The sequence below is a fragment of the Triturus cristatus genome, chromosome 12, assembly GCF_964204655.1.
Source record: "Triturus cristatus chromosome 12, aTriCri1.1, whole genome shotgun sequence".
NCBI lineage: Eukaryota > Metazoa > Chordata > Amphibia > Caudata > Salamandridae > Triturus > Triturus cristatus.
This window is the reverse complement of record NC_140595.1, coordinates 2,054,830-2,072,905: the sequence shown is the minus strand read 5'-3', so window position 1 is coordinate 2,072,905 and position 18,076 is coordinate 2,054,830. Positions and strand designations below refer to the sequence as shown.

General features: G+C 48.2%; 1 protein-coding gene across 2 annotated transcripts in view; it reads right to left on the bottom strand.

The window, feature by feature from the left end:
• The window catches only part of ADAMTSL5 (ADAMTS like 5), a 198,657-nt gene that overhangs the window by 3,182 nt on the left and 177,399 nt on the right, over nucleotides 1-18,076 (bottom strand). For both annotated transcript variants that reach the window (XM_085637652.1, XM_085637653.1), the window contains 2 exons: nucleotides 13,702-13,906; nucleotides 12,679-12,750 (listed from right to left, as the gene is read on the bottom strand). In XM_085637652.1, coding sequence (XP_085493778.1) covers nucleotides 12,679-12,750; nucleotides 13,702-13,906 — 277 coding nt within the window. The remainder of the gene's footprint in view (nucleotides 1-12,678; nucleotides 12,751-13,701; nucleotides 13,907-18,076) is intronic.

The following is an 18,076-nucleotide window of genomic DNA, read 5'->3' as shown; positions in this document are numbered from 1 at the left end:
TTTAAGTGAATTTGCAAGGTTTTTTAAATGCTAATTCCTAACTATAACGTGTGTGAAACCTATGGTTTTTTCAGTGAATTTGTACGGTTTTTTAAATGCTAAGTTATGTATTTATTAATATATTTTTTTAAACAAAACTTTTTCTCGGCACCGTGCGCCCACTTTACGCAGTTCGTGCCGTGCGCACACGGTGGGCACGGAGCGCAGTTAGTGCCGTGCACGCGCGGTGGGCACGGAGCGGTTCGCCCCCAAGGGCCAAATAATTATTATTTTTTTTTAAAAATCATGGAGCGCGCGCTCGTTGCGCGAACTTCGCAGAATTTTTTTCCGTTTGGGTGGTGCGCGCAAGGTGCGCGCACTCGGCGATTTTTCGAAAAAAAAATAAAAAATATTTTTGCCCTTGGGGGTCCTTCTGGGACCCCCTGACCACGGCTAGGGGGTCAGGAACTGTCCACCCTGCCCCCTTTTCACGTTCTCCACATTTGTTTTTCACCCCCTCAGAGTGCGAGAGACAAAATGGCGGCCGACACTTCCTGGTTTCGACCGATTCGAATGTTTACTAAGATCTAACAACCAATCAGAATTGCGCTCGCACACGGCAAGGTGCGCGCACCCAGCGCGCACGCTGCGCGCGTACAGATATATATATTGATTTAAATGCTATTTTCTCTGGAAATACTGAGCAGATTTACATCATGGACCTTATGGCTACCTCTCTGCCAAATTTCACGTAATTCTGTTCAGCCGTACGGGCTGTAGCTGCGACTAAATTCCATATGGAAAAATCCATGGGGAAAACGCGTTTTGGGACCCCCCCTTTTTCTCGGCCCCCGCTTGACGAATCACCCTGAGACTTTCAGGGTAGGAGCGGAGCGCCCCATTAGTTTTGAAAATTTCGCGAGGATTCGTCAATCGGTGCCAAAGTTATTCAAAATAGAATTTTGAGATTTCCTATGGAAACTCGGTCCTAACTATAACTATCTACTGGCGACCGCCAGTAGATAATATATAGATATTACCTACTGGCGGTCGCCAGTAGGTAGTTATAGTTAGGACCCTGTTTCCATAGGAAAACCGCAACATTCTATTTGCAATAACTTTGGCGCCGGTCGACGAATCCTCGCGAAATTTTCAAAATAGGTGGGGCGCTACGCTCCGCTCCTACCCTGAAAGTCTCGGGGGGATTCGTCAAGCGGGGGCTGAGAAAAAAGGGGGGTCCCAAAACGCGTTTTTCCCATGCATTTTTCCATAGGACCTTTAGACACAGCTACAGCCCGAACGGCTGAACAGAGTTACTTGAAATTTGGCAGAGAGGTAGTCCTCAGGTCAAGGAAGTGCCTTTTGTAGGTCTGGTGTAAATCTGTTCAGTAGTTCCTGAGAAAATAGCATTTAAATCAATATATATATCTGTGGCAGCTTACGGTGCGCTTACCGTGCGCTTACGGTAAGCTTACCGTACGCGTACGGTGCCGTGCGCGAGCGCGATTCTGATTGGCTGTTAGATCTTAGTAAACATTCGAATCGGTCAAAACCAGGAAGCGGCGGCCGCCATTTTCTCTCTCGCACTCTGAGGGGGGGTTGAAAAAGAAAGGCAAAAAACATGTAAAGGGGCTGTTTAGACAGCTCCTAACCACCTAGCCTTGATGAAGGTGTCCCCAAAGACCCCCCACGGCCAAAAAGTCAAATTTTCTTTTTTGAAAAATTCGCCGATTACGCTTACCGTACGCGTACGGTAAAAAATTTTGCAAAAAAAAAAATTATCCATATTCTCCCCACCCCGTGTGCCAATGGTGCCCGAAGGTCACCATTTGTGCATGGCATATGTGAACAATCGAAAAGTTAAAAGAGTATGTTTCACAACGAAGCGCATAATATGTCCTCCATGTGCGCACGGTGCGCGAAGCGCATCGTGCATACATGGCCCATCTAGCGTAACGTGGGCACGCGGTGCGCGTAGCGCACCGCGTGCCCACCGTGCGTGCACTGCACTAACTGCGTAAAGAGGGCGCGCACGCCACGTATGGCGTAAAGTAACTTAGCATTTAAAAAAACGTACAAATTCACTGAAAAAACCCATAGGTTTCACACACGTTATAGTTAGGAATTAGCATTTAAAAAACCTTGCAAATTCACTGAAAAAACCATAAGTTTCACACATGTTATAGTTAGCTGGACATTTTACTGATAAAAAACCATTGAAATTCCCCCGTTATAGTTAGTGCAGGCAACTATAACTCACGCGACCGCAATCCTCTGCTGATGACATATGTGTCTTTATGAAAAAAAAATATTTGTAATATATGTATAGCTAAAATTTAATGGAAGAAGACATGGGCAAATAAGTGTCTAAATACAGAATTAGCATCAGCAGAGGATTGCGGTCGCGTGAGTTATAGTTGCCTGCACTAACTATAACGGGGGAATTTCAATGGTTTTTTATCAGTAAAATGTCCAGCTAACTATAACATGTGTGAAACCTATGGTTTTTTCAGTGATAGATATAGATATATGTATATATATTATCTACTGGCGGTCGCCAGTAGATAGTTATAGTTAGGACCGAGTTCCCATAGGAAATCTGAAAATTCTATTTTGAATAACTTTGGCGCCGGTTGACTTATCTTCGTGAAAATTTCAAGACTAATGGGGCGCTCTGCTCAGCTCCTACTCTGAAACTCTCGGGGTGATTCGTCAAGCGGGGGCTGAGAAAAAAGGGGGGTCCCAAAACGCGTTTTCCCGATGCATTTTCCCATAGGACCTTTAGTCGAAGGTACAGCCCGAACGGCTGAACAGAATTACTTGAAATTTGGCAAAGAGGTAGTCCTCAGGTCAGGCATGTGCCTTTTGCATATATGGTGTCAATCTGTTCAGTAGTTCCTGAGAAAATTGCAGTTAAAAGTACATAAATATCTATATGCGCGCACCGTGCGCGCCTCAAATGTGCGCGAGCGTAATTCTGATTGGTGGTTAGATGTCAGTCAACATTCGAATCGGTCGAAATCAGGAAGTGTCGGACGCCATTTTGTGTGTGGCAGTGAAAAAGAAAGGTGGAGAACGTGAAAAGGGGGCAGGGTAGAGAGTTCCTGACCCCCTAGCCTTTGTCAGGGGGTCCCTGAAGGACCCCGAAGGGTGAAATTTTTTAAATTTTTTTTTTTAAACCGCGGGGTGCGCGCACGGTGAAAAACCCATAAGAAAAAAAAACATTTTAAACTGTTTATAAGTTTATAGAAGATATTAACTATGCTGTTCAACTTTATCCAAATTCAAAAAAAAAGAGCTGAGCCATTCCATATTACAGGATACAGTCAATCTATAACTATATACATAGGTAGTTTATTGTAAAATAAATATATAAAAAATATAATAATACATACATAAATTAGCATTTAAAAAACCTTACAAATTCACTAAAAAAAACATAGGTTTCACACACGTTATAGTTAGAAATTAGCATTTAAAAAACCTTGCAAATTCACTTAAATAACCATAGGTTTCACAAACGTTATAGTTAGGAATTAGCATTTAAAAAACCTTGCAAATTCACTGAAAAAACCATAGGTTTCACACATGTTATAGTTAGCTGGACATTTCACTCATAAAAAAAACATTGAAATTTCCCTGTTATAGTTAGTTCAACTAACTATAACTCACGCGACCGCAATCCACTGCTGATGACGTCACATATTACATCACTCATGACATGGTCAGTGACATCACTCATGACATCACTGATGACATCTCAAATGACATCACTGATGACATCACTGATGACATCATCCTTGTGATAGACTGGCAGACATCCTCTCACCCTAATATAACCTTTAATACACACATTCAAAAATAGAAACTAAAATGTTCAAAACAATGGACATACCAATACCAGTTACAACAACCTATTCAGTAATTCTAAGATCCACATACACATCCACTCATTCACCAACAGTCCTATACAGTCACTCATACATGTACTCACTCATCATATGTACTCATACACCTATACACCCTGTTACACAACGCCACTCATCCATAGTTATTCACACACATAGTCACTCATTCTGATAAAGAATCAAACATCCATTTACTTGCATATACAGTTATACACACACCACCACACTTACTTCTACAGAAACTTACACATACTTAGTCTTTTAAACAATCACTTATAGAAACACATACTTATTCATACAGGAACTCTTCCAATCTCTCACTCTCACATATACTCACTTATATACACCAATAGTCACATATACTAGTTTAAAACATATGTAGTTACTCATAAAGACACTATTGAGACAGTCATTCACTCACTAACACACCCATGCACACACTCATCCACCCATACAGTCCTGCACACATGCTGTATTCAACACATACAAACAGTGAGTCACTCATTCATGCACCTATGCACTACGTAATACCCCCCACCAAACCATACAGACACTCAGACACTCATACTGATACTCAAAAAAACCAACTAATAACCTATATAGACACTCATGTAGCTACTCACCAACCCATTCAGCCACTTATACACAAAGTGAGAGACTGATAGAGATATTTACATATTTAAACATTACTCACTAAGCCATGTATTCACTAAGATACACTAAATCAGTCAGTTATACAATCAATTTTTCAAAAACAAATCATCCATTTAGACACTTATATACCCATTTATTCTTCCATCGACCTTGAGATATACATATGTAAAACATATTTAATTTTCAGAAAAACACACATTCACTGGATGATGTCATCAGTGATGTCATCGGTGATGTCATTTGAGATGTCATCAGTGATGTCATCAGTGATGTCACTGACCATGTCATGAGAGATGTAATATGTGACGTCATCAGCAGTGCATTGCAGGCGCGCGAGTTATAGTTAGCTGAACTAACTATAACTGGGGAATTTCAATGGTTTTGTACGAGTGAAAAGTCCAGCTAACGATAACGCCCCTGAAACCTATGTTTTTTTTCAGTGAATATATATATTATCTACTGGCGGTCGCCATAGATAGTTATAGTTAGGACCGTGTTTCCATAGGAAATCCGCAACATTCTATTTGGAATAACTTTGGCGCCGGTTGACGAATCCTCGCAAAATTTTCAAAATAGGTGGGGCGCTCCGCTCCTACCCTGAAAGTCTCGGGGGGATTCGTCAAGCGGGGGCTGAGAAAAAAGGAGGGTCCCAAAACGTGTTTTCCCCATGCAATTTTCCATAGGGACCTTTAGTCCAAGGTACAGCCCGAACGGCTGAACAGAATTACTTGAAATTTGGCAGAGAGGTAGTCCTCAGCTCAGGGATGTGCCTTTTGCATATATGGAGTCAATCTGTTCAGTAGTTCCTGAGAAAATTGCAGTTAAAAGCACATACATATCTAGAGCCGCGCACCGTGCGAGCACCTTGCGCGCACCGTGCGAGCACCCTAACGTGCGCAAGCGTAATTCTGATTGGTGGTTACATGTTAGTCAACGTTCGAATCGGTCGAAATCAGGAAGTGTCGGCCGCCATTTTGTTTGTTTTCAGTGCGAGAGTGAAAGAGGAAGGTGGCGAACGTGAAAAGGGGGCAGGGTAGAGAGTTCCTGACCCCCTAGCCTTTGTCAGGGGTCCCTGAAGGACCCCGAAGGCAGAATTTATTATTATTTTTTTTTAAATCGCGGGGGTGCGCGCACCGTGCGCGCACGGTGAAAACCCCCCAAAAAACTGCAATCCACTGCTGATGACGTCACATATTACATCACTGTATTCACTAAGATACTGTTAATAAGTCAGTTATACAATTAATTTTACAAAAAAAAACATCCATTTCGACACTTATTTACCCATTTATTCTTCCATTAACCTTTAGATATACATATATAAAAAATATTTATTTTTCAGAAAGACACATATTCACTGGATGATGTCATCAGTGATGTCATTTGAGATGTCATCGCCACTGGGTAGCTATAATTTGGATCACATTTCCATATGAAATATATTTTTTGTTTTGCTCACAACGTTGTCACCGTTTGACGAATCTTCACAAAACCTTTAAAAAAAAGTCACATACACCTTAGCTTCTTCCTTCAACGTTTCGAGGTGATCCATCAAGAGGGGCGTAAAAAAATGGGGCCACACACCTGATTTCCATATGAAAATTGAGCAGCCATACTGCAAAAACTGCTGAACTGAATTACACAAAATTTAACAGAAAGCAAGATCTTGGTCCCGAAAAAGCGCTTTTTGTGGTTTGGTGTAAACTTGTTCTGTAGCTTTTGTGAAGTTATCAATCAATCAATCAATCAAGCATTTGTATAGCGCGCTACTCACCCGGAGGGTCTCAAGGCGCTTGGGGGAGGGGGGTCCGCTACTGCTCGAATAGCCAGGTCTTGAGTTGTTTCCTGAAGGAGAGATGGTCTTGGGTCAGGCGGAGGTGGATGGGGAGGGAGTTCCACGTCTTGGCAGCCAGGTAGGAAAAGGATCTTCCTCCTGTTGTGGCTCTTCGGATGCGGGGGACGGCGGCGAGGGCGTGGCTGGTTGATCGAAGCTGGCGGGTGGGAGTGTAGAAGGTCAAGCGGTCGTTGAGGTATCTTGGGCCTTGGTTGTGGAGAGCTTTGTGTGCGTGGGTGAGGAGTCGGAACGTGATTCTCTTGCTGACGGGGAGCCAGTGCAGGTTTCTCAGGTGTACAGAGATGTGGCTGTGTCGGGGAATGTCCAGGATGAGGCATGCTGAGGCGTTCTGGATGCGCTGGAGTCGTTTCTGGAGTTTGGCTGTGGTTCCGGCGTAGAGGGAGTTGCCGTAGTCCAGTCGGCTGGTGACGAGGGCCTGGGTGACCGTCTTCCTGGTTTCGGTGGGGATCCACTGGAAGATCTTACGTAGCATGCGTAGGATGTTGAAGCATGATGCGGAGACGGCGTTGACGTGTCTGGTCATGGAGAGGGAGGAGTCCAGGACGAAGCCCAGGTTGCGTGCGTGGTCTGTTGGTTTGGGTGCGCTGCCAAGGGCAGGGGGCCACCAGGAGTCGTCCCAGGCGGCGGGTGATGATCCCAGGATGAGGACTTCCGTCTTATCTGAGTTCAGTTTCAGGCGGCTGTTCGTCATCCACTCGGCTACGTCTTTCATCCCTTCGTGTAGGTTGGTTCTGGCGGTGGCGGGGTCGTTGGTGAGGGAGAGGATCAGCTGGGTGTCGTCGGCGTAGGAGATGATGTTGAGGTTGTGTTGGCGTGCGATGGCTGCGAGGGGGCTCATGTAGACGTTAAAGAGGGTGGGGCTGAGTGATGATCCTTGTGGTACGCCGCAGATGACTTCGGTGGCCTCGGATCTGAACGAGGGTAGACGGACTCTCTGTGTTCTTCCGGCGAGGAAGGAGATCATCCATTCCAGTGCCTTCTCCTGGATACCGATGTTGTTGAGGCGCTGCACTAGGGTGCGGTGGCAGACCGTGTCGAACACCGCGGAGAGGTCCAGGAGGATGAGGGCCGTTGTTTCCCCGTTGTCGAGCAAAGCTCGGATGTCGTCGGTGGCTGCGATGAGGGCGGTCTCGGTGCTGTGGTTGGCCCGGAAGCCGGACTGCGAGTGGTCGAGGGATCCGTTCATCTCGAGGAAGGCGGCCAGTTGTCTGTTGACGGTTTTCTTGATGACTTTGGCCGGAAAAGGAAGGAGCGAGATGGGGCGGTAGTTTTTGAGGTCGGTGGGGTCCGCTGATGGTTTCTTCAGTAGGGCGCTGAGTTCGGCGTGCTTCCAGCTCTCTGGGAAGGTGGCGGTGTCGAAGGAGGCGTTGATGATGTCCTGCAGGTGGGGTGTGATGACGGAGTCGGCCTTGTTGAAGACGTGGTGAGGGCAGGGGTCGGTTGGAGATCCTGAGTGGATGGAGTTCATCGTGCGGATGGTGTCTTCGGTGTTGACTGGGGTCCAGGCGCGGAGGGTGGTGGTGGGGGGCGTTGTTCCGGTCGTAGGGTGCGTTGGCTGTGTGCTGAAACTGTTGTGTATGTCTGCGATCTTGCTGTGGAAGAGCGAGGCGAGCGAGTTGCAGAGGTCTTGCGAGGGCGTGATGTCGTTGTTTCCGGCGCTGGGGTTCGAGAGCTCTTTGACGATGTTGAAGAGTTCCTTGCTGTTGCGGGCGTTGTTGTCCAGTCGTTCCTTGAATGCGGATTTCTTGGTGGCGTGGATCAGCTGGTGATGTCTTCGAGTGGCGAGCTTGAGGGTGGTCATGTTGTCTGTAGTTGGGTCTCTGCGCCAGGCTTTCTCGAGGGCCCGGCAGTTCTTCTTGGAGCTCTTGAGTTCGTCGGTAAACCAAGATGCTTTCTTGGTGCCGGGTCTGGCGGGGGGGTCTTCAGTGGAGCGAGGTCGTCTGCGCAGTTGCTGATCCATTTCGTGAGGTTGTTGGCGGCTTGGTTGGGGTTCGCTGATCTGGTGGGGGGGTTCTGGCTCAGGGATGTGGTGAGCTGGTCGGCAGTGATCTTGTTCCAGCTTCTGCGGGGGACCAGTTGCGGGTGGTGGTGAGTCGTGGTCCTTCTGAAGCTGAAGTGGACCGGTGGCGTGGCTGAAGGTGATGTCCTTGCTGGAGGAGAAGATGGGGTCGAGCGTGTGGCCGGCGTAGTGGGTGGGGGTGGTCACCAGTTGCTTGAGTCCGAGGTTGGCGAGGTTGTCCAGCAGGGTGGTGGTGTTGCGGTCGTTGTTGTTCTCCAGGTGGAAGTTGAGGTCCCCGAGGAGGATGTAGTCAGCGGAGGGGAGGGCGTGCGGGCTGATGAAGTCGGCGATGTCTTCGCTGAATTGTGTGCGAGGTCCCGGGGGTCTGTAGAGGAGGGTGCCTCTGAGGGTGGTCTTGGGGTCGGTGTGGATCTGGAAGTGCAGGTGTTCGGCGGCTGTGAGGGTGTCTTCGGAGTTGATCGTAATGCGGATGGTGTTCTTGTGGACGATGGCGATGCCTCCTCCATTCTGGCTGGCGCGGTCCCTCCGGGTGATCTTGTATCCGTCCGGGATGGCGATGGCGATGGCGATGTTGGGTGTTGAGGAGGCGTTCATCCAGGTTTCCGTGAGGAAGGCGACGTCTGGGCATGTGGCGTCGAGCAGGTTCCAGAGTTCCACTGTGTGCCTGTGGACGGAGCGGGTGTTGAGCAGGATGCACTTCAGGTGCTTCAGGTGGTTGCTGTTGGTGCTTGGCTTGGCGGGTGCGGTACGGGTCCGGATGCAGGAGAACTTGCAGGATTGGCAGGTGAAGGGTCCGTGGGTGCGTCTTGGGGTGGCTCTGCAGCAGCCGGGGCTCCAGCCGGTGTTGAGTGCGATGAGAGTGGCGGCGTTGTAGATCTTGCGGGTGAGCTGGCATCTGCGGGGGCCAGGGGGCCTGGCGCTGGGCGCGGGCCAGGCGCGGACGGGCTTGCCTTAGGCGCGCCTTCTGCGCGCCAGCGGCGCGGCCGCTGCGCGGCCTCCATATGAGTGGGAGAGGGAGGGAGGAGCAGCTGGGAGGTGGGAGCGGGGCGGCCAATAGGGTGCGAGGGGGGCGGAGCTACGGGACGCGGCGGCCAATAGGGTGCAAGGGGGGCGGAGCTACGGGACGCGGCGGCGGGAAACGGGCGGCGAGGGGGAGACGCGGGGGAATGACAGAAGAAAAAAGGGACACAATCTGGGCACCAAAGGAGAGGGGAACAATCAAGGCAGCAAAATACACAGGTACAGTGGGGGAGAATCACTCACTCGTGGGTACAGAAGAGAAGGAGGGCACAGTCACTCTTAACGCAGGCAGACACAATGCAGCAGCGGTCAGTGGTCACACAGGGGGCTGCGTGGCGGTGAGGGGAGCGACCTGCCTGGTAAACAGGGTCAGAGGTCGCTCTCTCTACCGCTGCGCGGCCTCCATATGAGTGGGAGAGGGAGGGAGGAGCAGCTGGGAGGTGGGAGCGGGGCGGCCAATATGGTGCAAGGGGGGCGGAGCTACGGGACGCAGCGGCCAATAGGGTGCGAGGGGGGCGGAGCTACGGGACGTGGCGGCGGGAAACGGGCGGCGAGGGGGAGACGCGGGGGAATGACAGAAGAAAAAAGGGACACAATTTGGGCACCAAAGGAGAGGGGAACAATCAAGGCAGCAAAATACACAGGTACAGTGGGGGAGAATCACTCACTCGTGGGTACAGAAGAGAAGGAGGGCACAGTCACTCTTAACGCAGGCAGACACAATGCAGCAGCTGTCAGTGGTCACACAGGGGGCTGCGTGGCGGTGAGGGGAGCGACCTGCCTGGTAAACAGGGTCAGAGGTCGCTCTCTCTACCGCTGCGCGGCCTCCATATGAGTGAGAGAGGGAGGGAGGAGCAGCTGGGAGGTGGGAGCGGGGCGGCCAATAGGGTGCGAGGGGGGCGGAGCTAAGGGACGCGGCGGCGGGAAACGGGCGGCGAGGGGGAGACGCGGGGAATGACAGAAGAAGAAAGGGACACAATCTGGGCACCAAAGGAGAGGGGAACAATCAAGGCAGCAAAATACACAGGTACAGTGGGGGAGAATCACTCACTCGTGGGTACAGAAGAGAAGGAGGGCACAGTCACTCTTAACGCAGGCAGACACAATGCAGCAGCGGTCAGTGGTCACACAGGGGGCTGCGTGGCGGTGAGGGGAGCGACCTGCCTGGTAAACAGGGTCAGAGGTTCAACATTTATGTATATATCTCACCGTGAAGGAGCTGCGAATCCAGCAGATAAAAAAGAAATGATCTGATTTCCTGCCACCACATCAACAAAGATTTTTTTAAAAAAAATAATGTGCCTCAGGGGATGGGGTTCTTGGGGCTCTTATAAGGTTTGGGGAGTGGGGGAGTTGTGCCTCCACACCAAAAGAAAAGTCGGCTGTGGTACATGGGGTCCTTGGGACCCTTTCTTTTCTCAGGGAGGGAGGCCACACACCCACTTCCCGAATAAAAAAAAAAAAACTGTGAATATGAAATGAGCGGAGTAGCTGCTCATTTCACATTCTCTGCTCCAGCCGAGGAGCACCCCTTAATGACCAGCAACCTTTTTCTTTTTTTTGTAAAGCATTTTTTTATACTGGCGGTGCCCCTCGAGAGTGAGTGAGAGACAGAGAGAAAAGTAAAGATAGTGATATATGGAGGCAGAGAAAGACAGAGAAAGAAATAGAGAGAGAGGCAGAGTAAAATGATACCATAAGAGAGCCGGAGAGACAGGCGAAGATATTGACGGAGAAAGGAGAGCGATACATTGAGAGAGAGGAAGAGTGAGGGAGAGACAGCCAAAGAGACAGAGGGAGACAGAGAGGCTGACATAGAGAAGAAGGAGAGGCAGTAAGAAACAGAAAGAAAGGAAGAGAGAGTGAGAGAGAGTGAGAGATGGTGAGGCTTTGCCACCTTCATTATCAAAATATGATAAAGACAAGCTGCCCCTGGTTGATGGTCAGAGGGGGGCACAATCTATAGCCACAGCCAGTAAGAACATGTGACACAGAGACCAAGACTTGGGTGAAAGTGCACTTTACAAATACTTGTTACGATGTCGCCTGCTTTGAGTACCCACAGACACTTTCCGAACTCATCTGAAGATCTGGGCACAGCCCTGATGTTCAGTGGCATGCCAGAAAGTGATAGAGCTTCAGCGTAAACTGATGTTTCTGGCCGTTTCTGGCTGTTTGCTAATGAAAGCTCCAAGAGACAGTAGCTGCAGTTTGCCACCCTAGCTACAAACCTCTAGACACTGCAGAGATGCAGAGGAATGAAAGAAAGCGAGAGGGAGAAAGCAAGAGAGAATGAGAGAAATGGAGATAACGAAATAGAAAGAGAGCAAAAGAGAGAAAAAAATAAGGTTGAAGAAAGAGGGGAAGAATAGTGGGAAAGAAGGCGACATAAGCATTAAATGAGAGAGGGGAGGTACTAAAGAAGGAAAAATATGAAAAGAGGATAATAACACAGAATAAAAGGGGGAAGAAAAAAAACCCAGTGAAAACAGGAAAATAGACAAAGGTAGAAGGGGGCAGAGTAAGAAGACTAGATAACGGAAGATAAAAAGAGGAAAGAAACAAGATAAGGCAAGTGGTGAGCAGTGACGGCTGGCACAGACTGGGGGTGTTCAGGCGGGAGGGTGCAAAGAAAAAAAATACCCTAACCTCTTCACCACGTCTCTCCTCCGTTGTCTCTCTGCATCTGTTCCCAACGAGTTCGGCCGTAACGTAAGCAGGTAGCACACGTGCTCCCCCAAGCCAATCACGACGCTGCTGTCAGCAGTGTCGTGATTGGTCTGAGCGCCGTAGTTTGGCACTCAGACAGGGACTGGGAGCCTGTGCATGTTCTCCACTCAGGATGTGCAATACAGCCTGTTGGAGAACATGCTAAGTGTGCAAGACTGTTTGGCAGGCCCAAGATGGCCTGCGAAACCATCATGCACACTTACAGAGTGCCCACTATGCCTCTGGCTGCTCTGTGAGCAGAGTAGCCCCGCTCTCCTACAAAACTGCTAGCTGTGGAAAATAAGGTGATCCATAACATTGTGTTATTATCATTTTCTTTTTCCTTTTTTACACTGCTGAAAAGCAGTGGGGCAACGCTCCTCCGCCTCAGAGGATGAGCCACCACTGGGGGCAAAGAACAAGACCAAAGGTGAAAAGAGGAGAGAGCTGCGTAGAGAAGGGTGGGAGAAGGAATGTGTCTAGAAAGATATGAAAAGAAACTGCAAAAGGCAGGAGAGGAGGCTGGGTCTTACCATAGTCGCTCTGGCAGTAGCTCTGGATCTGCTGGGATTTGCCCCTGACTTTTTTGCATTCGCCGCAGCCTCCTGCAACGGAAAAGAGGGCCACTTCACACGGGGGGTTGAGAATATGTGTGGCCGAGACACAGTGCCTCTCTGGCAGTGCATGCGTATGTGCCGAGCACGCCCAGGATACCTCGTTAAATACTACTTGTTGGGAACAACAGAGTACAAATCTGCTTTTATCGTAAATTACCTCTGGTCAGACCTCACCAGTGCTTTCCTGAAAACAGACTAAATCACTGTTTCTTGTAAATCGCATCACTGACAACGTCATAGGCACTTTCTCATGTAAATATGATCACATAGCAGGAAGTGAGTATGATTTATATAGGAGTGAGTATGGTTTATCTATGAGTGAGTGTGGTTTATATAGGAGTGAGTGTGGTTTATCTAGGAGTGAGTGTGGTTTATATAGGAGTGAGCGTGATTTATATAGGAGTCAGTATGAGCTATCTAGCAAGGCCTGAATATGGTGTATCTAGAAGGGAGTGAGTAAGATTTATCTAGGAAGAGTATGTTATATCTAGCAGGGACTGAGCATGTTTTATGTAGCAGGGGGTGAATATGATTTTTACAGGTGTGAGTATGATATATCTTGCAGGGAGTGAATATGATTTTTACAGGTGTGAGTATGATATATCTTGCAGGGAGTGAGTATGATGTATCTCACCGAGAATACGTATGATTTAGATAGGAGTGAGTGTGATTTATCTAGCGGGAGCGAATATAATGTATCTAGCAGGACGTAAGTATGATTTGTATTGCAGGGAGTGAGTATAGCCTATAAAGCAGGGAGGCAGCAGGGAGGGAGTATGTTTCATAGAGAAGTGACTGTGATTTAAATAAAGGTAGTGTGTATAATAACACATATTGTGGCAAGTGAGTATTGTGATGTAAGTTGTCTGCTGTAGGGAAGATGATTTGGGTTGCCAGGTGTGAGTATAATGATTGCATAGTATGCACCTTCATACTCACCTGCAGATCTCTCTGGGGTGTGTAGGGGCCCTGACGTACTTGTGGCCCTCTTCTGATCAGGAGGCGCAGTATTCCAGAATCCCAGGTCCTCTTGGCGCGGCTGTGGCTGCCTCAAGGAGCTCGTGCCTCCCTGGAAATTGCTGTAGAGCTCACGGGGCAACCAGTACTCGTACTCAACACCTGGGTTCTGCTCCTGGAAAAGAAGCTGCACAGGGAAGGGATAGTGAGTGACGGAACTCATACTTAACACCAACAGTCAACTGCTAGTAGAGAACCTGTGCAGGGAAGAGACAGGAAGAGAGGGATCTTATATCAAGACCAGGAGGCTCCTCGTAGAGAACCTGTGCAGGGGAGAGACAGGACCCGAGGGATCTTATATCAAGACCAGGAGCCTCCTCGTAGAGAACCTGTGCAGGGGAGAGACAGGATGCGAGGGACAGGAAGCGAGGAATCTTATATCAAGACCAGGAGCCTCCTCCTAGAAGAGAAGCTTGTTTGCTGTGGCCCAGTTGCCCTTTCCGAGTTCATGGTATCAAACGGAGTTGGTTGTGTGAGGTAAAAGGTCCAGAAATATCGAGGACAAAAATATTGCCTTTCCATACTATGAATGTAAAGGACAAAATATTGACTGCAAAAATATAAAATATAAATTTGTCCCAGAATATTGTATCAAATGTTTTATATTAATCAGTATATTACCTTTTAAAAATATGTTTTTGTTAAAAAACTACATTAAAAAAAATAGATATACAAATAATTAAATTGTCTATCTTACAAACATAAAATACACAAATATATGCTATAAAATAAAGTTAAAAAACATAATCCATATATAAAAACATGAAACAATAATAAAATTAAAATACATACTAATAATCAACGATAATACAACACTATACAGACTATTTTTAAAATGATAAACTACAAAGCTATTATAATAAAAATAACAGACTAAATCACAACAAAACAAAAACAAGCATTTGCAATGCAATAGGTCTCGCATTTGCAAGAGTTTGAGCTATTGGCACGATAAATGACAATGCCTTTTATTTATGTGTTTTGAAAACCTGTAAGCAGTGCGTAAACATGCACTTAAACACATAAATAAAAGGTATTGTCATTTATAGTGCCAATAGCTTAAATTATCACAAATGCGAGACCTATTGTATTGCAGATACTTGTTTTAATGGCTCTAAGTAGGACATTTTGATGGCTTCTAAATTTCCAAGTGTGGAGAGCAGAGATTAACTCTTCCTATTTTGATGAGATACCACCACCATGGACCACTGATGACACTTAGGTAGCTGACTGATGGAGTGTACAATTCAACTTAAACTCTGTCCATGATGCCCAACAACACTTGCAACAAAAAGTTCAGGTGAGATGGCAGAATGGGGTGGTGAGGGGGGGAGTTAGAGGTGCTTAGGTCACTAGATATTAGAAGTGAATATCGAGGAGTGACGGCCCTTGGGGTAGCGATGTTGAACAAGTGAGGTAGATGTAGTGCTTTTATTGTGAAAGTACGTAGACATGTGGGGTATTACACTAATTTCTTCATGCAGCAAAGACGTGACACGTTAGATGCGATTTGTGCAGCCTCTCCCAATCCTATTGCATGTTCCAAGAGCCTGGGGCAAGCCCAGAGTACAGCCACTCACGCCACGAGTGTACTTTGAAATAAAGAGACCTTACCAGCCTGCGCACACGTAAAGATCTGCTGCATCTGGGTGCAATGAGTACATGAGTCCTGTGTGGCCGCCATTGCTCAAAGACAGCGTCCCGGGAGTTGTGTGGTGGTGGCGGCCGGCACTGTTGAACACAAGACTTCAAACCATGGTAGCCGGGTGGCTAGTGGTGCACACACAAGGCCGCGAGTGGTGCGCGCGCAACAAGGCCGCGAAATCCCTGCGAGGAGCGTGCGCCATGAAAAGAGCTGGCCTCCGTGTTTCTGTTTCCCGCCCACAATGCGATAGGAGGAGCCACAGAAAGTGCTGGAAGTCTGCGCTTTTCCTGGGTGACAACAAACGGGGAGCCCAGAGAGGAACTCCTGCAGCACCCGGGTGCGAGGAGGGACTGGCCTGCCCCGCTGCCACCTCGGCCGCCCGTCAGTCTCACTTGGAAGGAGGCAGCAGCGGGCAAGGGTGGACACTGACGGGAGCAGGAGCAGAGGGCCGGCTGAAAGTTAGTACTGGAGGAGCCTGGGAGAAGAGAAAGTACCCCAACTAGAGTGGGGGTACTCACAAACTTTCTCTTGGGGGCCAAATTTACAGGGTGGTTTGTGGCCGAGGGCCGCACCTTGGGGGCGGGGTCATTGGGGGAGGGGGCGGGGCTAGAGCAACAAAAAAAACTGTGACCATGAAGTGGAACACAGGTCCCTGCAGCGGACGCCTTCGTCCACTGAGCCACCGGACACGGCATACACATATCTCTCTATCTCCCTCCCTCCCTCCTCCGTCTCCCTCCCTCCTCCGTCTCCCTCCGTCCTCTGTCTCCCTCCCTCTCCCTCCGTCTCCCTCCCTCTCCCTCCGTCTCCCTCCCTCTCCCTCTGTCTCCCTCCCTCTCCCTCCGTCTCCCTCCCTCTCCCTCCTTCTCCCTCCCTCCTCCATCTCCCTCCCTGCTCCATCTCCCTCCCTCCTCCGTCTCCCTCCCTCTCTCCTTCTATCCGTCTCTCTCCCTCTCCGTCTCTCTCCGTCTCCCCCTCTCTGTCTCCCTCCCTCTCTCCCTCCCTCTCTCCCCCTCTCTCTCTCTCCGTCTCCCTCCCTCTCCGTCTCCCCGTCTCCCTCCCTCTCAATCATGGTTACCTTTTTCCTTTTATACTCATTATTCTGAAATTAGTGAGTGCTTTTGCATGAAAATGTAAGGCCATGACTACAGGGCCTGGAAGGCACCCGTTTCAGTGCCCATTGCTTATATTCTTTCAAAACATAGGCAGTATGGTATAAAAAGACCACATTCGTAAACACACAGTCGCTGTACACATTTTGTTTTCCAATTCACCCATCAAGCAGGTATTTCAGTTCCTCCAGGCAAGGTTCACTTTCCCACACAGGGAAAACTATGTTGTTCAAAGAGAGAGGAGTAAACAAAAGTATCACTTCACTGGCAAACACTGTAAAGTGGCACTAATGTGTTTAGGTGTAAATAAATCAATCTGGACATCTTGCAACCACTCTGTCTTGCTTTAATTAGTTATTTATTTTTCACATTTGGAATTTTTTATTTCTCTCCACCCGGAGGCTGCCCTTGTGTCAGAGAAAGACAACGTTTCCAGCAAAAATGTTATTCTTTTTTGGATCCATTTCACAGGGGAGCAAATAAATGAAAGGAGGAAAGAGAGGGTAATACCCGTTTCTTGAAGTCTCGGTTTTCACTAACTGAGGAGTGAGACAGAATGAGAGGGAAGACTCTGAGGCTTAGATGCCATCACCGTGGTGTGCGCGCACAGTTTAATTTATGGGGACTTGGGGAGGCTGAAGAGGATTGCTTCCAGGCGCAGCCGTCTCCCTCGCTTAGAGTGAGGGGGCCCCTGGAGCGTGGGGGCTGCGTTATGCCCCTGGCAGCTGAGGCAGCTTCCCTTCCAGGACACACACACAGCCCCACCCGAGTACTTCACAGGTCTTTAAGAGACCATTTGCATGATAACGAGGCTTTGTTGTATTTCACCTCTTAGCGCCCCAGCAGCTCCACGTGTTTGCTGACACTGTAAAACAAACACCGGTACGATGTCTGCAAGGTCCGCGGGCCGCCAAGAAAGGCTTGCCGGGCCGCTGGCGGCCCGCAGGCCGTATTATGAGTACCCCTGAACTAGAGCAACAATAGGGAAAGCGTTTCACTTTGGTGGGGTCAGAAATTACTTCCTCGCACTCCAAGAAAGAAATCCAGGACTCCCATAGGCGATGCTTTAGAATTTATTCAAATTCACGAAACAAATCGATAGTTTAACTGATTATTGTTTGAGCCTGCCTCCCTATCCCGATTTTAACATGTAACAAGAGTAAGTTTTAGAACTTATTTTAACCAGCACAAGCACTTTACACAGACTAATACAGTTCGTAAAATGATATAATGAATTTGCTCATGGGTTTAGAACAGTGCCAAGTCTGCCCACTTGGGCTAGATATTTCGAACCAAGGGTTGTATTTGTTGTATCTTTCCACTGGGACAGTGGTTTCAGCCCACTGGGGCGGCGAGCGCTTTGCACTTGTATTGGTATTTAGTATTACTGTACTGAACACGGTTTGAATCTCTGATAATTGAAAATTGTGAATTACAATGCCCAAACAAACATTGTGTATAAGTCACGAAGTAATTTCGAGTAATGATATTGTACTTGGAATGCATTAACTGTTTTGCAAATGAAACCGTGAGCTTATAT